The sequence below is a fragment of the Mustelus asterias genome, chromosome 1 (assembly GCF_964213995.1).
Source record: "Mustelus asterias chromosome 1, sMusAst1.hap1.1, whole genome shotgun sequence".
Lineage (NCBI taxonomy): Eukaryota > Metazoa > Chordata > Chondrichthyes > Carcharhiniformes > Triakidae > Mustelus > Mustelus asterias.
In genome coordinates, this window is record NC_135801.1 from 111,450,260 (window position 1) to 111,472,572 (window position 22,313).

A 22,313-nucleotide genomic window follows, 5' to 3' on the forward strand; every position below is an offset into this window, starting at 1 on the left:
ATTGAGGGGTGATAGATATAGGACAGATGTTAGAGGTAGGTTCTTTACTCAGAGAGTAGTAAGGGCGTGGAATGCCCTGCCTGCAGCGGTAGTGGACTCGTCAACATTAAGAGCATTCAAATGGTTATTGGATAAACATATGGATGATATTGGAATAGTGTAGGTTAGATGGGCTTTAGATTGGTTTCACTGGTCGGCGCAACATCAAGGGCCGAAGGGCCTGTACTGCGCTGTAATGTTCTATGTTCCTCCTCCGCCCCCCCACCCCCCCCCCCACCGAGGATGATCTGGGTCAGAGAGCCGTTGGAGGCTCTGAACCCGCTCTTCGGAAGCTGCAGCGTCAGCTTCAGACTTTTATTTAGCAGGTCGCTAAAAGCGTGGATCTGGAACGGTACATGCGGCGGTAAAGTGGGAAATGATGATAGAGTTGGGCGGGCAGTTCATTGAATCGATTTAAATGCATGCTAATGCATTTAAATCGTCGGTCCGCCCGATTTGGGCACGCAACGGATCCCCGCCATTCATGACTCTCGGTAAAGTGGTGATTTGCTCGGACGCGGGTGCAGATCGCGATAAAGGCCTCACACCCAACTTTACCGCGATTTCGCGCCCGAAAATGGGTGCAAATTGTTGGTAAAATCGGGCCCTAAGTTGCTACATGGGTTGCATTATAGACATGTTCTGACATTACTGCTCAGGAATGTCACACCTGGAGTGTCAAAGCCCACTTTGAAAAGGAACTGTGGAGACAATGGGGAACTGCTAACCAGCCAAGATTAACAAACAAAAGACACTAAACCTCCCATCCTCCCCCCGCCCCCCCCCCCCCACCCCTCTCCCTCCCACTGTGGGGGATGTAAAGACCACTTCTTTTATTGGTTTCAACTATCTTGAAATGTACCAAAAGGTTTCTGACATGAAATGTAAAAAATGTGATTACTTATTCTATAACAATGGCGAGAGCAGACATGGGGGAGGTGTCTGGCACATAAAGAGTTAATGCGGGACTGAGTACAACACCATCCACACAGTGATGTAAAAGAATACCCAACCCACACTGAGGAGTCAATATAAAATTGGACAGACCCGTGCATAGAAGCAAGCATGGTGACAGGTCCTAACTTGAACCTTTACCTATGTATATAATTCCTAGTGCTTACTGTTGGAACGACCTTAGAATTTGAATACTTAGTAAAACCTATTGAACCGTGCCCAACACTTAACAATAGGGAAGGACGACCACTGGACTGTTAAACCTGAATGACACAAGATGTGGTGGGCCTTCTCAAAAAGAGGCAATGCAGTGGTCTCACTGATGCGCGATTAAATCACTCGGGAGGCTAGGTTGTACCCGGGAAATAAAGGCTTTTATTACTAACAAGAATGGAGCACACTATATACAATACAATCCCAGACTAAAGGGTCACCAGGCAGTGCAGTGACCTTTATACTTCCCCAGGTAGGCGGAGCCAACTGGAGTGTACCACAGAACAATATCAACAGGTAGAACAGCCCAACCCTAACCCCAACAGTGACAACAGTAACATATCTACAAACACCCATAGTGCTGACCATCCATGGCTCAGCACTCATAGTGGTAACCAACCATGGTTCACCACACTCACCAACTCTGCCTGCTCGTCGAAGCAGTTATCAGGGTGTGACCATTGTCACACATATTAACAGTACTTGGAGCCACAATGGGAGTTGGGTGAAGGTGAGGACCAAAACAGGATGAGTGATCCACTTGTGAGAGGTGCCAAACTTCCCTTACACCCTTTATACCCAAATGTTTCAATAATATTCACTTTAACCATTGCCTGTAGTACCAAGTTCCACATTCTCACCATTCTTTGGGTAAAGAAGTTAATTCTGAAGTCCTTATTGAATTCCTTGTGACTATCTTATATTGATGGCTTCTAGTTATGCTCTTTTCCACAAGAAAAAGCATTCTCTCTGGCTGAAAATCTCTTGTCTCATCCGCTGCAGGAATCATAGTGGGCGAGACAGAAAATTTGGCAGACCATTTAAAGGTCCATTGAGCTTGGGCAGGAATTTCTGATCTTGGGACACACAGCTAGAGAATCCTGCCCTCTAAATCCACGCTATCAACATCTTTTATTAATTCAAAGACCTCTGTTAGCTCATCACTCAGCCTTTTTCTCATGAGGAAAGAAATACCTAGCCCGTCAACCCTTTCCTGTTATGTATATCCACACATTTCTGGTATCATTGTAAATCTCCTCTGCATCCTCTCCCATACTTGTATATATTATTTTATAATGGGAATAAGTACTGCACACAGTTACAAAGAAGAGTCATGTTGAACTCAATATGTTGACTCAGCTTCTCTCTCTACAGATGCCAGACCTGATGAGTTTTTCTAGCACTTTCTGTTTTAATTGTGGTACTCTTAAGTGTTGTGTAACCAAGGTTTGATACAGATTGAGCATAACTTCCCTACTCTTCAATTCTTTTCCTCAAGGAATAAAGCCTAATGCTTAATTTGCTTTTTTATGACCTTGCTAACCTGTGGTAAAACTTCGATGCATTTGCACTCCAAGATCCCTTTGTTCTTCGACCTCACGTAGACTTGCATCTTCCAAGTGATAAGTGCCCTCCCTATTCTTCCAACCAAAATGTACTATCCTATATTTATCTGTGTTGAACTTCATTTGACAGTCATTTGATCATTTTGCAAGTTTATTAACGTTCTGCTTAGTATTGACAATGTCCCTCATTTGGCGTCACCTGCAAATTTTAATAAGCTGGCTGGAATTCTCCAGCCATTCACGCCGGCGGAGTTCTCCAGTCCTTCCGGCAGCGCACCTCCGCCCGTGGGTTTCCCTCTGGCATGGTGTGATGTGAATGGAAATTCTCATTGACAGTGGTGGGACCAGACAATCCCGCTGCAAGCAAACAATGTGCCACCTCCCACTGGTGGGAGCATGCGGCTGGGAGGCCGAAGAATCTCACCTGCTGCTTTGATTCCAACGTCTAAATCATTGATGTAAATTGTGAACAGCTGTGGTTCCAGTGCTAATTCTTGTGGAACACCACTTCACACTTTCTGAATAACTACCCTTTACTCCCACCCTCTGTTTTCTCTCTTGTGGCTAGCTAGCCACCCATTCAGGCAATTGTCCCCCGTCTCCACATTCATTAGTCTTTTAAGGATCAGAGGCCTTTTGAAAATCCAGGTAAATTGCATCCACTGCAGTAACATTGTCTACTCCCTCTGTTACCACCTCAGAAAATGCAATAAATTTGCACAAACAAGATTTTCCCTTTTGAATCCAAGCTGATTATTCATAAGAGTGCTATTTCAATGCAAGATGTTGTTGACAGGTTCTGGGCGACACACAACACCCACACTGTCAAAGGAAAGCGCCACTGCAAAAACACATATCATTCATAAAGAGCCAGCATTAAGGGTGGACTATCAATTAGTAATTAGACCTCTCGTACATACTTCTGTAGTTGTACTATATTTTAAGCTGATTGATAATAAAGCACATAATGGTACTTGGATATGACATATAGGATAATAGATGGCTTTCAGTTCAGAACAGTCATTCAGTTCAGTAATGACTACAGAAATCAGGTGAGCAAAGTCTGAGCAGTTTATAAATGTCAAGGGAAGCAAGGTTGAATTACAGCTTTAGTTGGATTAAACTGAATTCTCCAGCAGCTGTTTGCTATTCTTTGGAACAATGCGGATTTTTGTAAAGCATTAAGGAGTGATGTCAATATGTTAAGGAACCTTCAAGCTCTGATGATAGAATGGCATTATTTTTAGTTTGTTTTCTGAATATGATCCCTCAGACAGCCGTGATGGATCTTCCCTTGAACCATTCCAATCTGTGTGATGAAAGTGCTCCCACAGTGGTATTAGGGGTGGAATTTTCCCGTCCCACCCGCCACAGGACGGGCGGGACAGACCCATGCAATGGTTCGTTGACCTCAGATAGGATTTTCCGGTCTTGGGATGAGCACAGCTGGAAAATCCCACCCTGGATGTGGAATTCCAGGGTATTGGGCCAGTCACAAGAAGGAACAGTGAACTGTAACCATCTTAGAGTGGTGTGTGAATTGAAGAGAAAATTGGCGATAATGATCAGAGAATCGTAGAATGATACAACATATAAAGAGGCCATTCAACCCACCTTGTCGGTGCCAGCTTCTTAAGAGAGCTTTCCAATTCGTCCCACTCACCTGCTTTTTCCCCAAAACTTTACAAACTTTCTCTTTTCAAATATTTATCCAGTTATCTTTTCACTGTTGTTATTGAATCCATTTTTACCACATTCCATATCGTAACAACTCATTATATTAAAAAAATTCTCCTCATCTCCCCTCTGATTATGTTACCATTTACGTTAAATATTTGTCTTCTGATTACCGACCCTACTGACAGTGGCATGACTACATTACAAAAGTTGTGAGATGATGATTAGGATTGAGACCCATAGATGATTTTCCCACAGGAATGCAGAGTTTAGTTGTATGACCCGCTATGATTTAACTTGGAATCAACATAGGCAAGGGGCAACTCCTGGGACATATCTTGGTTTATATGGTGCAGATCTACAAATTATCAATTTATCCTAAGGGAACGATACTTTATTCTGTTTTTCAACATTTGTACATGCACATTTCTAGTTTTAGGTATGTTGCATGTTCAGTTCTAGTTTTGTAAAGAAAATTCTTGAGAGTGTACAGTATTTTTACCTCCATCTTGCAACTCTTCAACCGTATCCTTGCTTTACTGCCAAATGATACAGCCAGCTTCAAAGGATTGAACATTTATTCCTGGCTTCTAAACTTACACATGGAGTGTGATTGCTGAGGTTCTATTATTTAGCTACATATCAGTTTAAATCTGTTTAATTCATAGTCATTGCTGGCAACTATCTCTCCATTCAAGGATGAGGTCGACTCAAGGTCATGAGTTTCTGCCATGGCTCTTCATGTGATTGAACAGGAAGATTCTCAACCCATAGATATTTGGGTACTTGGGGCAGGACGTCCCAAGGTTGGGGGATGGTTGGAGAGGGGAAATAGAGCTTTCATTAAAGTACAGTTTAGGCTGCCTGTTCTGTTTGCCATCATTCTGATCTAATAATTAGGACACTTAATGTGGATGGATCCCAGTTCAATTCAGGCGCACTATTTAAGACATTTCGGGTGGGTCAGTCCCCGAAATTGGACATGGGATAGGGTAATATAGGGTAATAGGGTAATCCTCAATTACCCTACATCTATTCAAAAATCCATGCTGTCTGCTAATTACAAGGAGCACGCAGCCCAGCGCTGAACCTGCTTGATACTCAGTGGCTGCACACCTCAGCCAGGGACATAATTTCCTGCAAAGTTAGCACCACTGAAAGCTAATCTGCACTACATAAATCCAGCTTGAATCTTTCAATATAGTGGAGCTTGGGGTTGGGGTGGTGGCGCATGTGGAATCCTGGTTGTAATGGAGACTGGAACATCGTAAAGAAGAAAGGAGGAAACAATGGTGCAACACACCAGGGAGCATGCCCCAAGGTTACACAAGGTGTCACATTGGAGGCCCTGGTGCAGGCAGTGGTAGACGGTCCGAAAAAGGTCCTCTTCCCTCAGGGGAGCAGGAGGCTGTACTGTCCTAACTATGTGGAGGTTTGGGGGCTTTAAACAAAAAGAAAAGGATGTAGTTTGCACACATGGATTGAAAGTAGCAACAGGTTTATTACAGGAGCCTGTGAAACACCTCAATGACATCATCATCAAATCATGTGACTGGCTTAAAGCAATCATGCAACCACTTAAATATATAAGAGAGCCCTCTGTGTGGAGAAGGCAATGGGAGCCAACTGCTGAGACCACTGCGAAGGATGGCAAAGTGGAACTGTTTAACAATGACATTCAGAATTTTATTCGGGAGAACATCTGGAATGTGAATGTGCCAGTTCCTTCCTCCTTTCCTCCTCCTGCTCCTCTTTCTCTTTTTACTGAGGGGATTGCCATGGCAAGGACAATGCTCTCATGGTGGCCAGTTTATGGAGGGTGCAACAGGCAACAACAAGTCAGAACATCTACGCTCCTGCAAGTACTGTAACATTCCCCAGGTCATTCGAGGCAGTGAAACTATTGTTTCAGCAGCTGATGGTCTGCTCAATGACAGTCCACATGACTGCATGACTCTCATTCTTTGATATGAGTGCTCGCCACATGTGGTTGGATTGTGGATGGAAGTCATCATCTCGTTGTTTGACATAGTGGTTGTAAGACTGCAGAAATAACAGATAGGAACAAAATGAACAAACATGACTGCTGTCAGAATGTAATGTCCTAACTATGTTTGGGGTTGTGGGTTTTACACTGAAAGAAAAGAGTGGTTTGCACACGTGGATTCAAAGTAACAACAGCATATTTATTGAAGAGCTATTCTCTGCTCTGCACAGAATACAAAACTGAAAGTAAAACAGCAGCCTGTGCCAACATCCTAATGACATCACCATAAAATCATGTGATCAGCTCTTAAAGCAACCTGTAACCCTTTTAAGTATATGACACAGCATAACAGGAATGCACAGTGTGATGTGCTAAGCTGCACATTGAGTGAGTGGTACCCTTTGTGGTTTCTGTACATCTCATCAATTAGATGCATTACTCACAAAGCTACGTGTTTACAGGCGATGACACCCTGAGCATCAGAGAAGACTGCTATCCTGGTGAAGTTACATGTGAACTCCTGTTTCTCTCTGTTCAGAGAGCGGACATTCGGTGCCCTCTCCTGGCACACAACAACGGGCAGTAAGACTGTAATATATTTGCTATGTCAGCCTGAAAGGATTGACTGGTGAATAAAATTAGGACTATTGTCATCTTTAGGGCCATTTACAGCGATGTGATCCTCCTTGCTTTGAGGCTTCAAGTATGTTTTCAAGACATGGCAGAGTTCTGAATTTTAGACAGTGAATACACTGCTCCTTGTTGAGGTAGAGATAGGAGAAGTGCTCCTTAAAGACTCGAGGTGGGTAAGACCTCTGGCTGAGTGCCCTTGCCTTCCTCATCCTCCTCCTCCCTCTGAGAGCAGTTCATCTTTTTGGCTGCCTCTGCTCCATCTCCCCTGATACTGCAACCCAAGGGGGTATTTTAACTACAGTCCCCATTACTGTGAGCAAATGGTCTACTTTCCAGCAGCAGCTAATGTCGTCCTCACACGCAGCCTATTCTCTGCCGACTTTACCAGTGACTCCAAGCACCCAGTTCTTCTGTAAGCTCAGTAAGAGCCAGTAGAAAGTAATAGGCAAATAACATCAAAGTCGTTGATGACTCCTTTAAACAGCATTGGTAAGGGTGTCTGTCATACTGCTGAATACTCATTCAGCTGTGCAGGTGTAAGAGAGGGTGTTAGCACAGGGCCACAGTTAAAAATGGCAAGTCGGGCATCAACTCAGCTTTCAACTCTGACAGATTTCACAATCTGCCTACCGTGCATGACCCAAGTAATGCCCACACTAAGACGGCGTTCAGCATGGGTCATGTTGGCTGCGGACAGAAGCAGCATGGCCCTCATTTGCCTTCTAACTGGCACCTCAGAACTGAATTTCACAGTCAAGGATTTTTAATCGGAAACAATATTAAATTAGACCAAGCTTCCAATAACATCCAACGTGGAGTTGGAAAATTGTCTGAGACAATAATGTTGGAAGATGGTGAATTTATCAAAGGCTTGACTGAAGGTGCAAGATAATAACTAAAATAATTGAAGTACTGCATCGATTATTCAACCGATACATGTGTATTGGTCATGGGTAACTGACAAAGAAAATTTATATTCCCCGTCCTCATTTGTATTCTCTGATCTCCTTTTCCTGAAGTCACACATAATATAATGATAGTAATTCATTGATTTCACATCTTTTAAAATTCAGATCCTACTCATTTATGTTTTGTATAAATCTATACATTTTAATTGAGTCCTTTAGTACCAAAATGCTCTGAGCGTGTTCCTGTGAAGATGTGTATCTGTGTGTGTCTGTCTGTCACTTGGAAATAATTAGGCTCTTCAATATGAAAAAAACTTCCAGTTTTGCAAACATTAACACTTGGCTCCATGAAGTGTCAGTGGATTTTAGATTTGTTACACTTACTACACTACTCATGCACAAACTGGCACCAAACCAATTTGTGACAACATATATCTTCATAATTCACAGCGACAGTCTATTATTCCATATTTGCTCACTGATGTGCACAGGGTAGTGGGGAAAATGATTACATTATCAGGGAGAACTTACAATGAGAAAGAATATCCTCCCATATATATTCTAGCAGCTGCTACACCACAGCATTGAATTTTGAATGCGACGGCCCTTTTTATTTCCTAGCCTTAGCTGACCATCACCCTCTGGTTTTTGTTAGAAGTAGGTTTGCCTCGGATAGGCAATCAGATAGTGAAGGAATATTTCAAGTAATTGGTGAACCATCTAATGAGCGACATTAATGGCACCATGTTAAATAATGCACCTACTACATGTTACATTGAATCATACAGGAAGGATGGTCCAAGGTTCAATAACTAGCTTGTGCTGAACTAGGTTATCTCAGTAATTGGATTGTTACAATTGGCAACATGCTCCAGGGATATGGAAGAGAAATATCAGCCAAGGCTATCCATGACCTTTGCTCTGAAGTGTGCACGTGTCGACATTGTGTTGACTGTTGAGTGGGCTCAGACATCAGCAACAGCTACTTAAGTGAAAGATTGCAGGATTGTTGGTTGCTGTGCAACCATAACCTGAAATAAATCAGTTCCTTCCAGAGAGGAGAGGGAAAGAGGGAGGAAACAAAAATAATCAGCTGACTGCCCATTTTATTGCCCATACTTCTGCTCTCACCCTCCCCCTCCCTCCCAGAACTACACAATAGGGTTCCCCTTGTCCTCACCTTCCACCCACCAGCCTCCTCATGCAATGGAACAGTTTCTTCCATTTCCACCACCTTCAGCATGATGCCATTATCAAAGACATCTTCCCTTTTCCTTTCAGCAAGGGACCATTCTTGCTGCAACACCCTGGTCCACCCCTCTGTCCCTTCCCACAGCACCTTCCCATGCAAGCATGGGAGGTGCAAAAGGTGCCCTTTTACCTCCTCCCTTCCCACCTTCCAGGGCCCCAAACACTCCTTCCAGTTAAAGCATCATTTTACATGTGTTTTTTTTTCAATTTAGCATACTAGGAGACCTAACATAGATTGGGTAACCATTTTGCAGAACAACTCTATTTACTCCACAGGGGTGACACCATGCTTCTAGTCACCTATCATTATAATTATCACATTTGGCCTCTCTATCCTTGGACTCTGACACTGCTCTGAGGAAATGCAACATAACCTCGAGGAAATGCCGTGCTTTCAATGAGGCACCTTACAACCTTCTAGACTCAACATTGAATTTAACAGTTTTATTTTTTGGTGAGGATTCTGCTGTTTCCATTTACAGTTCCTCTAGAGCCATCTTTTGTTTCTTTACATATCCCATTACCATCATCCACATTGTCATTTAAACTCTCCTGCATTCCACTCTATCACAGGCCTTCCTTTTCTTCCTTCCACACCATCCTCACCACCATAGCTCTGCACCACATTACTTTCCTCTGGTCCTGCTTAAAACCTATTACATCGCAAACATTTCTGATAAAATGTCAGAATCATTGGGTGGAATCTTCTGCCCTCCATGGTGGAGAGCTTGGAGGTGGAAAGGAAACCTCGCTGCTTTCCTGCCTCCGCCAGAGTTATCTTCTGGGTGGGAAAGTGCATGGCTGACCTTTGTGCCCCGCCACCGTTTGAAGCCCTGAAGTGTCCAGAAAAAGATACAAAAGTCTAAGATCACGTACCAACCGACTCAAAAACAGCTTCTTCCCTGCTTGCCATCAGACCTTTGAATGGACCTACCTTGCATTAAGTTGATCTTTCTCTACACCCTAGCTATGACTGTAACACTATATTATACACCCACTCCTTTCCTTCTTTATGTATGGTATATTTTGTCTGTATAGTGCACAAGAAATAATACTTTTCTCTGTATACTAATACGTGACAATAATAAGTCAAATCAAATCAAATCAAATTCATTTGATTTAATTCAAATTCATTTGAATCAAATTTGATTTGAAGTGTGGGGAGGCCTGTCACCGTACAGCATGCATGGCAGCCAAGACCAGCTTGTTGCCTCCTCAGGGTCAAAGGTGGGGCCTGTGTCCTCAATTAAAGGCATTCAATGCTTTATCAAGGAACTGGATGTTGGAAAGGTGGGATGGGGCTACTAACAGTCTTTGCGTTTGCTGCTGACCCACACCACTCACCCCATGAACCCCATCCCGCGAACCACCTCCTCCAAATTACTTAGCTGTGGCCTAGATTGCTCTGTCATCCTGGGACTCCAGTGCATGGCCTTCCTGGAGCAGCCGGAGCCAGTTTTACAGATGCACCATAGAAAGCATTCTTTCTGGTTGTATCACAGCTTGGTATGGCTCCTGCTTTGTCCAAGACCACAAGAAACTACAAAGGATTGTGAACAAAGCCCAGTTCATCACGCAAACCAGCCCCCCATCTATTGACACTGTCTAGCAACCGACTCAAGAACAGCTTCTTCCTTGCTGCCATCAAACTTTTGAATGGACCTACCTCATATTAAGTTGATCTTTCTCTAACTATGACTGTAACACTACATTCTGCACCCTCTCCTTCCATTCGATATGAACGGTATGCTTTGTCTGTATAGAGCGCAAGAAACAATATTTTTCACTGTATACTAATACATGTGACAATCATAGAATCTACAGTGCAGAAGGAGGCCATTTGGCTCATCAAGACTGCACCGAAAACATTTCCACCCAGGTCCTATCCCTGTAACCCCACATACTTACCCGCCTAATCCCCCTAATACTAATGGGCAATTTATCATGGCCAATCATGGCCAATGGGAGGAGTTGGTAGGTTAAAGGAACGTGGTGCACGAAAGCTGTGCGGGACCTAGTCGAGAAGAAAAGGAAAGCGTACAAAAGGTTCAGAGAGCTTGGCGAAGATAGGGATCTAGATGAGTATACGGCTTGTAGGAAGGGACTAAAGAAGGAAATTAGGAGAGCCAGAAGGGGTCACGAGAAGGCCTTGGCAAGTAGAATTAAGGAAAACCCTAAGGCGTTCTATAAATATGTGAAGAGTAAAAGGATGAGACGTGAAGGAATAGGGCCTATAAAAGGTGAAGGTGGGAAAATCTGTACGGAACCAGTAGAAATGGCAGAGGTGCTTAATGAGTATTTTGCCTCGGTTTTCACAGAGGAGAAGGACATGGGTGGATGTACTGTGGGCTTGCGGTGGACTGAAAAAATTGAGTATGTGGACTTTAACAAAGAGGTTGTGCTGGAATCTTTGAATGGCATCAAGATAGATAAGTCGCCGGGTCCGGATGGGATGTACCGCAGGTTACTGTGGGAGGCGAGGGAAGAGATTGCAGAGACTCTGGCGATGATCTTTGCGTCGTCGATCGAGACGGGAGAGGTGCCGGAGGATTGGAGGATTGCGGATGTGGTTCCTATTTTCAAGAAGGGGAATGGGGATAGCCCAGGAAATTACCGACCGGTGAGTCTAACCTCAGTGGTTGGTAAGCTGATGGAGAAGATCCTGAGGGACAAGATTTATGAGCATTTAGAGAGGTTTAGTATGCTCAAGAATACTCAGCATGGCTTTGTCAAAGGCAGATCGTGCCTTACGAGCCTGGTGGAGTTCTTCAAAAATGTGACTAAACACATTGACGAAGGGAAAGCGGTAGATGTGGTTTATATGGATTTTAGCAAGGCGTTCGATAAGGTCCCCCATGCAAGGCTTCTCGAAAAAGTGAGAGGGCATGGGATCCAAGGTGCTGCTGCCCTGTGGATCCAGAACTGGCTTGCCCAAAGGAGGCAGAGAGTGTGTATAGATGGGTCTTTTTCTAAATGGAGGTCGGTCACTCGTGGTGTGCCCCAGGGATCTGTTCTGGGACCCTTGCTGTTTGTCATTTTCATAAATGACCTGGATGAGGATGTGGAGGGATGGGTTGGCAAGTTTGCCGACGACACGAAGGTTGGTGGGGTTGTGGATAGTCTGGAGGGATGTCAGAAGTTACAGAGGGACATAGATAGGATGCAAGACTGGGCGGAGAAGTGGCAGATGGACTTCAACCCAGATAAATGCGTAGTGGTCCATTTTGGCAGGTCAAATGGGATGAAGGAGTACAATATAAAGGGAAAGACTCTTTGTATTGTAGAGGATCAGAAGGACCTTGGGGTCCGGGTCCATAGGACTCTAAAATCGGCCCCGCAGGTGGAGGAGGTGGTTAAGAAGGCGTATGGTGTGCTGGCCTTTATCAATCGAGGGATTGAGTTTAGGAGTCCGGGGATAATGATGCAGCTATATAAGATCCTCATCAGACCCCACATGGAGTACTGTGCTCAGTTCTGGTCGCCTCATTACAGGAAGAATGTGGAAATGATTGAAAGGGTGCAGAGGCAATTTACAAGGATGTTGCCTGGATTGAGTGGCATGCCTTATGAGGATAGGCTGAGGGAGCTCGGTCTTTTCTCCTTGGAGAGACGTAGGATGAGAGGAGACCTAATAGAGGTATATAAGATGTTGAGAGGCATAGATCGGGTGGACTCTCAGAGGCTTTTTCCCAGGGTGGAAATGGCTGCTACGAGAGGACACAGGTTTAAGGTGCTGGGGTGTAGGTACAGGGGAAATGTTAGGGGGAAGTTTTTCACACAGAGGGTGGTGGGCGAGTGGAATCGGCTGCCGTCAGTGGTGGTGGAGGCAAACCCAATAGGGTCTTTTAAGAGACTCCTGGATGAGTACATGGGACTTAATAGGATAGAGGGTTATAGGTAGGCCTAAAAGGTAGGGATATGTTCGGCACAACTTGTGGGGCCGAAGGGCCTGTTTTGTGCTGTAGTTTTCTATGTTTCTAATCAACCTAACCCGCACATCTTTAGGCTGCGGGAGAAAACTGGAGCACACAGAGAAAAACAGACACGGGGAGAACATGCAAGCTCCACACAGACAGTGACCTGAGGCCGGAATTGAACCCGGGTCCATAGTGCTATGAGGCAGCAGTGCTAATCACTGTGCCACTGTGCTGCCCGTATAATAATAAATCAAATCAAATCTTTTTCACTGACATGTTGTGATTTGCCATCATTGAGGCGGGAATGTTCCTGAAGCCTCCTCTTCTCCTTAGGACTGCAAGGCTTTGATCTGATCCATTGTATTGATCTGATCCATTGTATTGTAGTCTGTTTAGCATGATTGAAATCTTGTATTGTAGCTTCACCAAATTGGCACCTCATTTTTGTGTGTATTTTGCTATGCCGGCATGCTCTCTTATACTCTTCATTGGACCATGGTTAGTCAGCTGGTTTGATGGGAATGGTAAAGTGAAGGATATGCCAGACCATGAGCTTACAGATTGTGGTTGAGTACAATTCTGCTGCTGATGGCCCAAAGTGCCTCACGGATGACCAGTTTTGTGCGACCACTTCAAAAAGCAGTCAAGAGTCAACAATAGTGCTGGGGGTCTGGAGTCATATGCAGGCCAGTCTGGGTAAAAACAGCAGATTTCCTACCCTAAACTCCAACTCTGGAATTAACAACAGAAAGGCGGATTTGGTAGTTATTTATAAAGAGCTAAATGATATTTATTCAAAATATGCCAAATTATCACTGTTATCCCATGCAGAATGCTATGACCATCCAAAACCTTTACCTCTATCTCTAAAGATGTAAAACAAAGACATTAGACTGTGAAGGACTTTCAGAATGGCAAACAGTTTCAGCTTTCTAGCAAATCTATTCCGTGCAATGAGTAGTCCACTTTGTAACATGTCAATCCTATTGTAAAATATACATCTCTACAATAATAACTATTATGAATGCCTGCATCTGTGTCACAGTAACCAAATCAGAGGTACACTAGAGAAAGCAAGTAGCTGGACAAGTTAATAGAGGAGGGAGCATCCTCAAGATAGTCTGGCTCTGTATGTCACAGTCAGCAACATGAGTATTCTTCAACGTCACTAAGATCATTGCACTAGATGAAGTTGGCCTACACTACAAGGATGTAGCTGAGATTTCAGACCTGTACACGATAATTATCAGGATAACATAAGATTCGTTAGCACGTAAACCAGATCTACACATTTATGCTAAAAGCACAAACACTACTGCAGACGAATTTTAAAATCCTGCATCAATCAAAGAGGTTTCAACAAAATGGCAGTGGCAAAGCTTCACAGGCCTGAAATCCCAGTTTGCAGCCTTTTCCAAGTCAGCCATCCCAGCTTTAAATTCCTGAGATAACTCTACATCATGCTAACATACAAAAAAGATTGTCAAAATGTTATTTTTAAACTGTCAATTATTATAAAAACTATTGTGTCTTGCTTTTCCCATACAACAATCTGATGTTTTTAGTGAGTGCATTTGCCATCGAAATAGCAGCTTAACATAAAGGGTTTTATCAACCCCTTGTTACTTTTCACTCCCTTTCCATTTACGTTTCACAAAGGGTTGTGAACGTAGCCCAATCCATCACGCAAACCAGCCTCCCAACCATTGACACTGAACACTTCCCACTGCCCCGGGAAAGCAGCCAGCATAATCAAGGGTTCCACACACCCCAGACATTCTCTCTTCCACCTTCTTCCATCTAGAAAAAGATACAAAAGTTTAAGATCACGTACCAACCGACTCAAAAACAGTTTCTTCCCTGCTGCCATCAGACCTTTGAATGGACCTACCTTGCATTAAGTTGATCTTTCTCTACACCCTAGCTATGACTGTAACACTATATTATACACCCTCTCCTTTCCTTCTTTATGTATGGTATATTTTGTCTGTATAGTGCACAGGAAATAATACTTTTCTCTGTATACTAATACATGACAATAATAAGTCAAATCAAATCAAATCAAATTCATTTGATGTCTGCTGGGTATCAACACTTCAGGAAACAAACCATCTAACAGGAACCACAAAATTTCCTCAAGAATTTGAACTTTATACCAGATATAATCCAGTCCAGAAAGAGCATTAGGGCCAAATCATTCTGAATAACCTTTATAGAAGAGGAACAATGCAAGAAACCCATCTTTGGCCTAATTTGGCATGGTAAAATATTAATGGCCAGTAACGAGAGGGAGTTGCTTGTTCTGGATAATTTAGACTCCAACGTTTCCATTAATCAGAAGGTAGGGGATTATAAAATTGAGTCTAGCGTTTCTCGAAGGGATGTGGATAAGTATGAAATATATATTTAACATAGCTACCACCCACTGCCAGCAATTCTATTTCATTGCTTAACTTTCCTATGTCTTTTGACCTAAGCTGATACATCGGTAACTCATGTAGATTTATCAGGAGAGTAAGCGAGTTGATGCTGTAGCTATTTTATGTTTCAGCAGGATTTTCCTTTTCTGTTACCCTACTCATGCAGAACAAGCTCTGAACTGGAATTCATTTGGGTTATTTCGCATGAATCCTTCGTGATCTGGTCAAATGCAATAGCACAAAATGCAAAGCATTAAATTGCAAACAACGTTGTTACAAGGATTTTCAGAAACTGTTATTCTATTCTATTCTTTTGTTACAGAATCACGACCACAGCAGCATGTATGATGGATCTGAGGAGATATCCCTTGGATGAACAGAACTGCACACTTGAAATAGAAAGCTGTAAGTATTCCCATTGTATTCATTGATTCATTGGAAAGCAGCAATGATTGACATCAAGATGCTGCATTGTGATTAATGTAACAACTAATTAATAGAAAATAGACTGTTAATACTAATCACTTTTGCTGTGGTCTGAAGCCATGGTATCAGGAGATTTGATTGGAAACCTATACCTTTGATGACATTTGCTCAGACTTTCTCCTTGCCAACTTCAATGTTTAGCAGATGCAGGGTGCAGAATTGGCTGAAGCTCAAATCCAGCTCAAACACAGCTGTGCAAAGTACAGCTGGTTTCACAGTCTTGGAAAGTATAAAATGCATTTAAAAAGGAAGTAAATCATTTTATTTCATTAGCATAATTCCTTTACCTCTTTATGGTAGTTGAGCATTTGGCATTGAACCCAATGCTTCAAAATGTTGTAGGACAGGATTTTCCTGCCCTGACACCAATGGGTGTCATTGCCAGTGGGACAGGAAAATTTGGCTCTTTCTGGTTTTGGGGCCAGAAAATCTCACCCATGAGTGCCCATCCATTTTAAGAACAGCCACAATATTAATGATCAATGAAAAATAAACCTTTCCATGCAGGGAAATAGTTTTAAAACAGCAAGACAAAATAAGGCACATTTTTTGATTTGATTTGATTTATTATTGTCACATGTACTGGGATACAGTGAAAAGTATTGTTTCTTGCACACTACACAGGCAAAGCATACTGTTCATAAAGAATATAGGGGAAAAGAAAAAGGATAGGGTGCAGAATGTAGTGTTGCAGTTACAGGTAGGATGAAGAGAAAGATCATTTACTATATGATAGGACCATTCAAAAGTCTGACAGCAGCAGGGAAGAAGCTGTTCTTGAGTCGGTTGGTACGTGACCTCAGACTTTTGTATCTTTTTCCCGACGGAAGAAGGTGGAAGAGAGAATGTCGAGGTGTGCGGGATCCTTAATTATGCTGGCTGCTTTGCCGAGGAAGCAGGAAAGGTAGACAGAGTCAGTGGATGGGAGTCTGGTTTGCGTGATGGATTGGGCTACATTCACGACCTTTTGTAGTTTCTTGTGGTCTTGGGCAGAGCAGGAGCCATATCAAGCTGTGATACAACCAGAAAGAATGCTTTCTATGGTGCATCTGTAAAAATTGGTAAGAGTCGTAGCGACATGCTGAATTTCCTTAGCCTCCTGAGCTTTCTTAACTATAGTGTCAGTGTGGTGGGTCCAAGACAGATTGATGGTGATCTGAACGCCTCGAAATTTGAAGCTCTTGACCATCTCCACTTCATCACTATTGATATAAACAAGGGCATGTCCTCCACTATGTTTCCTGAAGTCGATGACTAGCCCTTTCATTTTACATAGGAGCAAGAGTAAGCCATTGAGCATCTCAGCATATTCCGCCAATCAATTAGATCAGGAATTACCATTCTGATTCTAAGTGCTGGGCAGACTTGAAATTGGGAATGTTTCAGATCTGACTTTTAGGCCCATTCTCAGGCGCCCCCATACGCACTCTGCCTGAAAAAATATCAGCGATTCCAGATCGCGCTGCACAAGCCTGTGGGTGGGGCTTAACGCACCCAAAATCCTGCAGCTCCGATCAGAGCCTCCAACTGTACATGTGCAGAAAAAAAAATGATAGAATGCGGCTCTCCTCCCACATCCCTCCCGGGCAGGATAATGTCTTCCCCTGGCTCCCACAGACATTGCCCCACCCCCACAACATTACTGACCCCCTTATCCCCCCACCCCCTCCGCCACCCAGACTGATCACGGGCCCCACCCCCTCCCTCCCCCACCGATCACAGGCAGAGTGGCAGCAGACCCCCCTTCCCCCCATTGATCTCAGGCAGAGTGGCAGTGGACCCCCCCTCCCCCCCCCCCACCCTCCCCCCCACCGATCTCAAGCAGACAGCCGTTGATCCACCTTCCCACTCCCCCCCCTCACCGATCTCAAGCAGAGAGCCGTCGGACGCTCGGCACTTACCTCCTCACTAACTGTAGCGCCCGAATCGGACTTTTGTGCAGCATGTCTGTTTTGCGCCAATTCTGGTTGGGCGAGTGTGATGGTAAAGGGGGAGTGCCGGTAAGATTGGGCGTGCAGCCCATTAAGTCAATTTAAATGCATGTCCCAATCGCGGTTCCGATCACGGCCATTTTCAGGCCTTGGTAAAGGGAGAACCAGAGTGGAGACGGGCGCGCATCACGCTACTCGCCTCAAGGCACAGTGGCACAGTGGTTAGCACTGCTGCTTCACAGCGCCAGGGACCCGGGTTCGATTCCCGGCTTGGGTCACTGTCTGTGTGGAGTTTGCACTTTCTCCCCGTGTCTGCGTGGATTTCCTCCGGGTGCTCTGGTTCTCCCCACATTCTGAAAGACGTGCTGGTTAGGTGCATTGACCCGAACAGGCGCCTAGGGGAATTTCCCCCTGTGGCGACTAGGGAAATTTCACAGTAACTTCACTGCAGTGTTAATATATGCCTTACTTGTGACTAATAAAATAAACTTTAAAAAAGCCCGACTTTACCAAGTTTTCGCCTGAAAACAAGTGCAACTTGATGGTAAAATTGTGCCCTATGTCCCTCCGCCCTCAGACATCGGGACCACCCTCCTTGCCTCCCATCATTGACGGCATGTTCCTGCACCCCCTCCCTGAAATGGGTCACCAGCATCAGGGCATTGGGGCACTCCCAATGGGTCCCCCTGTCTGACCCCATGACCCCCAAAATGCCCACTTCACGCTCCACCCTTGCATGCTCCCTTTTGCAAAGCCCCCCCCCACTACACAGCCCTCCCTACCCATTGTGCCCCCCTCAGTCCCCACCCCCTTGGCATTGCCCCAACACACTGACAGTGCCCAACTGGCACTGCCAGGGTGCCTGGTGGGCACTGCCTTGGTGCCAGGGGGCACAGCCAGGTGGGCAATGCCCAATGGGCACTGCCCAGCCATGTCCCCAACCACCTGAGGCTTCAGTCGAACTGAGCTCCCCGGTATGGCCATTGCCCCAGATCCCCACTAGTGGAGACCAATAATCATTTTCGCCATACTCGTGCCGCCACCACAGGCCTATCCATATTTAAATGCTACTGGAAAGCATCCGTGGAGAGGAAAACAAGGTTAACATTTTGAATCCGTATGATTTCTTCAGAGCTCTGTTTCTCTATGTTTTTATTATCCTACCATTAATTATGTGTTCCCTTGTCTTGATGCCTTCCCCAAATACATTACCTCACACTTCGCCAGACTGAACCTCATTTGGCCCTTTTTCACCCCCCTGGGTAGTCCATTGATAATTTCCTGCGGTCTGTAGCTTTTTGCTTCAGTATCAACCACAAGCCCAATTTTTATACTGTCTGAAATATTCTTAATCATAACCTGACATTCAAGTCCAAATCATTGATATGGAAACATTGGAAAAAGCTTTCCAGTCACAAAAACACCCGCTATTACCATTTGCCTCTGAGTCAGTTTTGGATCCAACTTGCCACTAGGTTAGAAAGAATTGGAGGTTCCCATAACTAATCTCAGGGGATGTCCAATGAATCCAATGGGTAGCAGTTTTTAATCAATACCATCACTAGTGCAATTAATCTCAATTGATTTTCAGGGGTGAATAAAAGAAATTCATTCTCTGGATGGGTGGGTGATGGTTGGTGATCTTGTCCAAATTGTTTTCCATTTACCTGCTTTATGAATGTGCTAACTTCTGTTGAGATAAGGTCGATGGATAATGATGATTTTCCAGTACGACGGTACATGTCAGTGAACCTTGACAGAGAGTCTTGGCAAACATGACAGCTGAGCCCAACTCTGTTCTGATCTGATATCCTTGCACACACACACAGACATATTTTCAAATCAAATCAAATCAAATCAAATCAAGCCCTGACCTTTTACCCCCTCCTTAACCACACTTTAGGAAGTATGTGAAGGCATTGGAGAGGGGTGGAGAAAATATTCATGAGAATGGTTCCAGGCATAAGGAATTTTGGTGGTGAAGGTAAATTGGAGAAGTTGTGGTTGTTTTCCTTCAAGAAAAGAAGGTTGAGAGGAGATTTGATAGAGGCATTCAAAATCATGAGGCATCTGGACAGAGTGGAGCAGGAGGAACTGTCCCCATACAATAAAGAACAAAACGGTGCAGATTTAAGATAATTAGTAAAAGAAGCATAAGTGATATGAGGAGAAACATTTTTAGGCAGCAAGTGGTTAGGGTTTGGAATGCGCTGCCTGAGAGTGTGGTGGAGACAGGTTCAACCGAAACATTCAAAAGGGAATTAGCCAGTTGTCAGAAAAGGAAGAGTGTGCAGAGTTACAGGGAAAATGCTGGGAAATTATACTAGGTGAGTTATTCATACACGCTGGTCAAATGGCTTCCTTCTGCACAGTGACAATTCTGTCATTCAGATGCTGAGGCCAACATACAGCAACCATTCCACTGCATCAGCTAAAATCAGTTAATTTAACATTGATCCGAGGCCAGACCTGAGACTGGCCCTGTATTCCATTGGGTACAAAATGGGATCATCTAACTGAGGCGTTAAAGATGATTAAAGTTGAAAGGGTTGATAAAGAGACAGGGGTCAAGGATGAGCAAGACAAAAGAGCAAGGGAACTCAGGATAAGGTATGGAAAGAGGACAGGAAAGGTTGCATGGAGCCCGGGAACAGGATGTAGGGGGAGGAAAAAGGAAACGAGGAAGAAAGTGATGGGAAAGGGACAGGGGAGCACAGGAATGAAGGGGCAGTCAGAAGACATGTTCATTGAGGAGTACCCACAAAGAAGTACTCCAGTGAGAAGGAAATAATAGGTGGGCAGGTTGGTCAACAAAACAAGTTTTAAAACAAACCTTCAGAAGATGTTCACCTTGTTCTAGCAAATGCACTGATACAGTGCCACCCAATGGCAAATGTTAAGAGTTGCAATGAGAATCCCAATAAATAAATTATTAGTGGGTGATTGATAGTGACATAACGTTAGGGAGCTAAGGTAAGTGAATGGATTACCTAACATTAACATTTGTTTTGTATTCTGTAAACATTTTAAGAGACATTAAACCAAAAAGAAAAGGCAGGAGTCAGAACGAAATTTTCATTTGGTGTTCACATTTTCTTTTAATCACGTGAGTTTTGAAACCAGCTAATTATTCCTATCACCCAGACAGTTGAAAAAATTCAAAACGATTTAAGCACACTCGTGAGACAGACTTTCTAACTTCTAAACAAAGGAGTGAGACAAATAAGTCCCAAGTCAACATTTCACCAAAATTGAATTTTGAAAACAAAGCCTCGGAGGAAAAAAAGACAGGCCGGGAGAGAGGGTAGGAGGAGATAGGAGAGGAGAAAAATACTCTACCTCTCGGCTATCATTCTTTCTTTATTTTCATGATTCTCTTCCACCAAAATTTCTGCAAGAATGCTTGAAGGTTTCTGTTGGGTTGTGCTGTGAATTCCAGCACCATTTGATGTTGGTTGTTCATATCAGTACAAAAGATTGCAGAATTATAAAGCACAAAATTGTGTTCGGCACAAAATAGATTTCCTTCGCCTCTCGCCAAGAAACCTACTCGTACCAGTGAACTATTACAAATTATTATTTTTTGTGAGGCATTTGTTTCAGCTCAATTGGTAAAATTGATCACCATTCTTAAATATATCAAGGAATATTTCTCGTTGCAAGAAAAAATACAGATTCGAAGGCACTGCCCACTTGTGATAGTTCATTAATACTTTTAGAAACATAGAAAAACTAAAGCACAAACAGGCCCTTCGGCCCACAAGTTGTGCCGAACACATCCCTACCTTCTAGACCTACCTATAAATAGAAACATAGAAAAACTATGGGCTGAATTTTATTTGCCCCCACCAGGCATGTTTTCATCAGTGGGGGAGGGTGGGAACAAATGCAATAGGGTGGATGCCAACCCCACTCCACCAACCATCCCCCCCCAAACCAGGGCATACACCAAAATGAGCAGCTGGTCCACTATATTTAAATAAATAAGCAAGGGTCAATTGAGCTTGTTAACAAGTCAATTCACCCCAATAGTATGCTGCCCACGCCATAACAAGGTTGGTGTGGGCAGTAGGCAGGAGCAGGCAGACTGTCTTTTTTTAAAAAAGTTTGAGAGGACAGGAGAGAAGTTGGGTTCTATCGTTGGGGAGTGCCCTTTGCATAAAGGGAGCTGTCTGTCTAAGATAGTTTCCTCCATTTCATCTGACCTACCTGCTGTATAAAACATATCACCCCATTCCCGCCCGACTCCCTCTGTGAACTGCCCAACCATTCTTAGCAGTGTAGAGGATCAGAAGGACCTTGGGGTCCGGGTCCATAGGACTCTTAAATCGGCCTCGCAGGTGGAGGATGCGGTCAAGAAGGCGTATGGCGTACTAGCCTTCATTAATCGAGGGATTGAGTTTAGGAGTCGGGAGATAATGCTGCAGCTTTATAGGACCCTGGTTAGACCCCACTTGGAGTACTGCGCGCAGTTCTGGTCACCTCATTACAGGAAAGATGTTGAAGCCATTGAAAGGGTGCAGAGGAGATTTACAAGGATGTTGCCTGGAT

General features: G+C 43.9%; 1 protein-coding gene across 3 annotated transcripts in view; it reads left to right on the forward strand.

Annotated features, from left to right (window-relative positions):
• The window catches only part of LOC144498124 (gamma-aminobutyric acid receptor subunit beta-1-like), a 303,665-nt gene that overhangs the window by 205,684 nt on the left and 75,668 nt on the right, over positions 1-22,313 (forward strand). For all 3 annotated transcript variants that reach the window (XM_078219467.1, XM_078219477.1, XM_078219485.1), the window contains exon 5: positions 15,668-15,750. In XM_078219467.1, the coding sequence (XP_078075593.1) occupies positions 15,668-15,750 (83 nt within the window). The remainder of the gene's footprint in view (positions 1-15,667; positions 15,751-22,313) is intronic.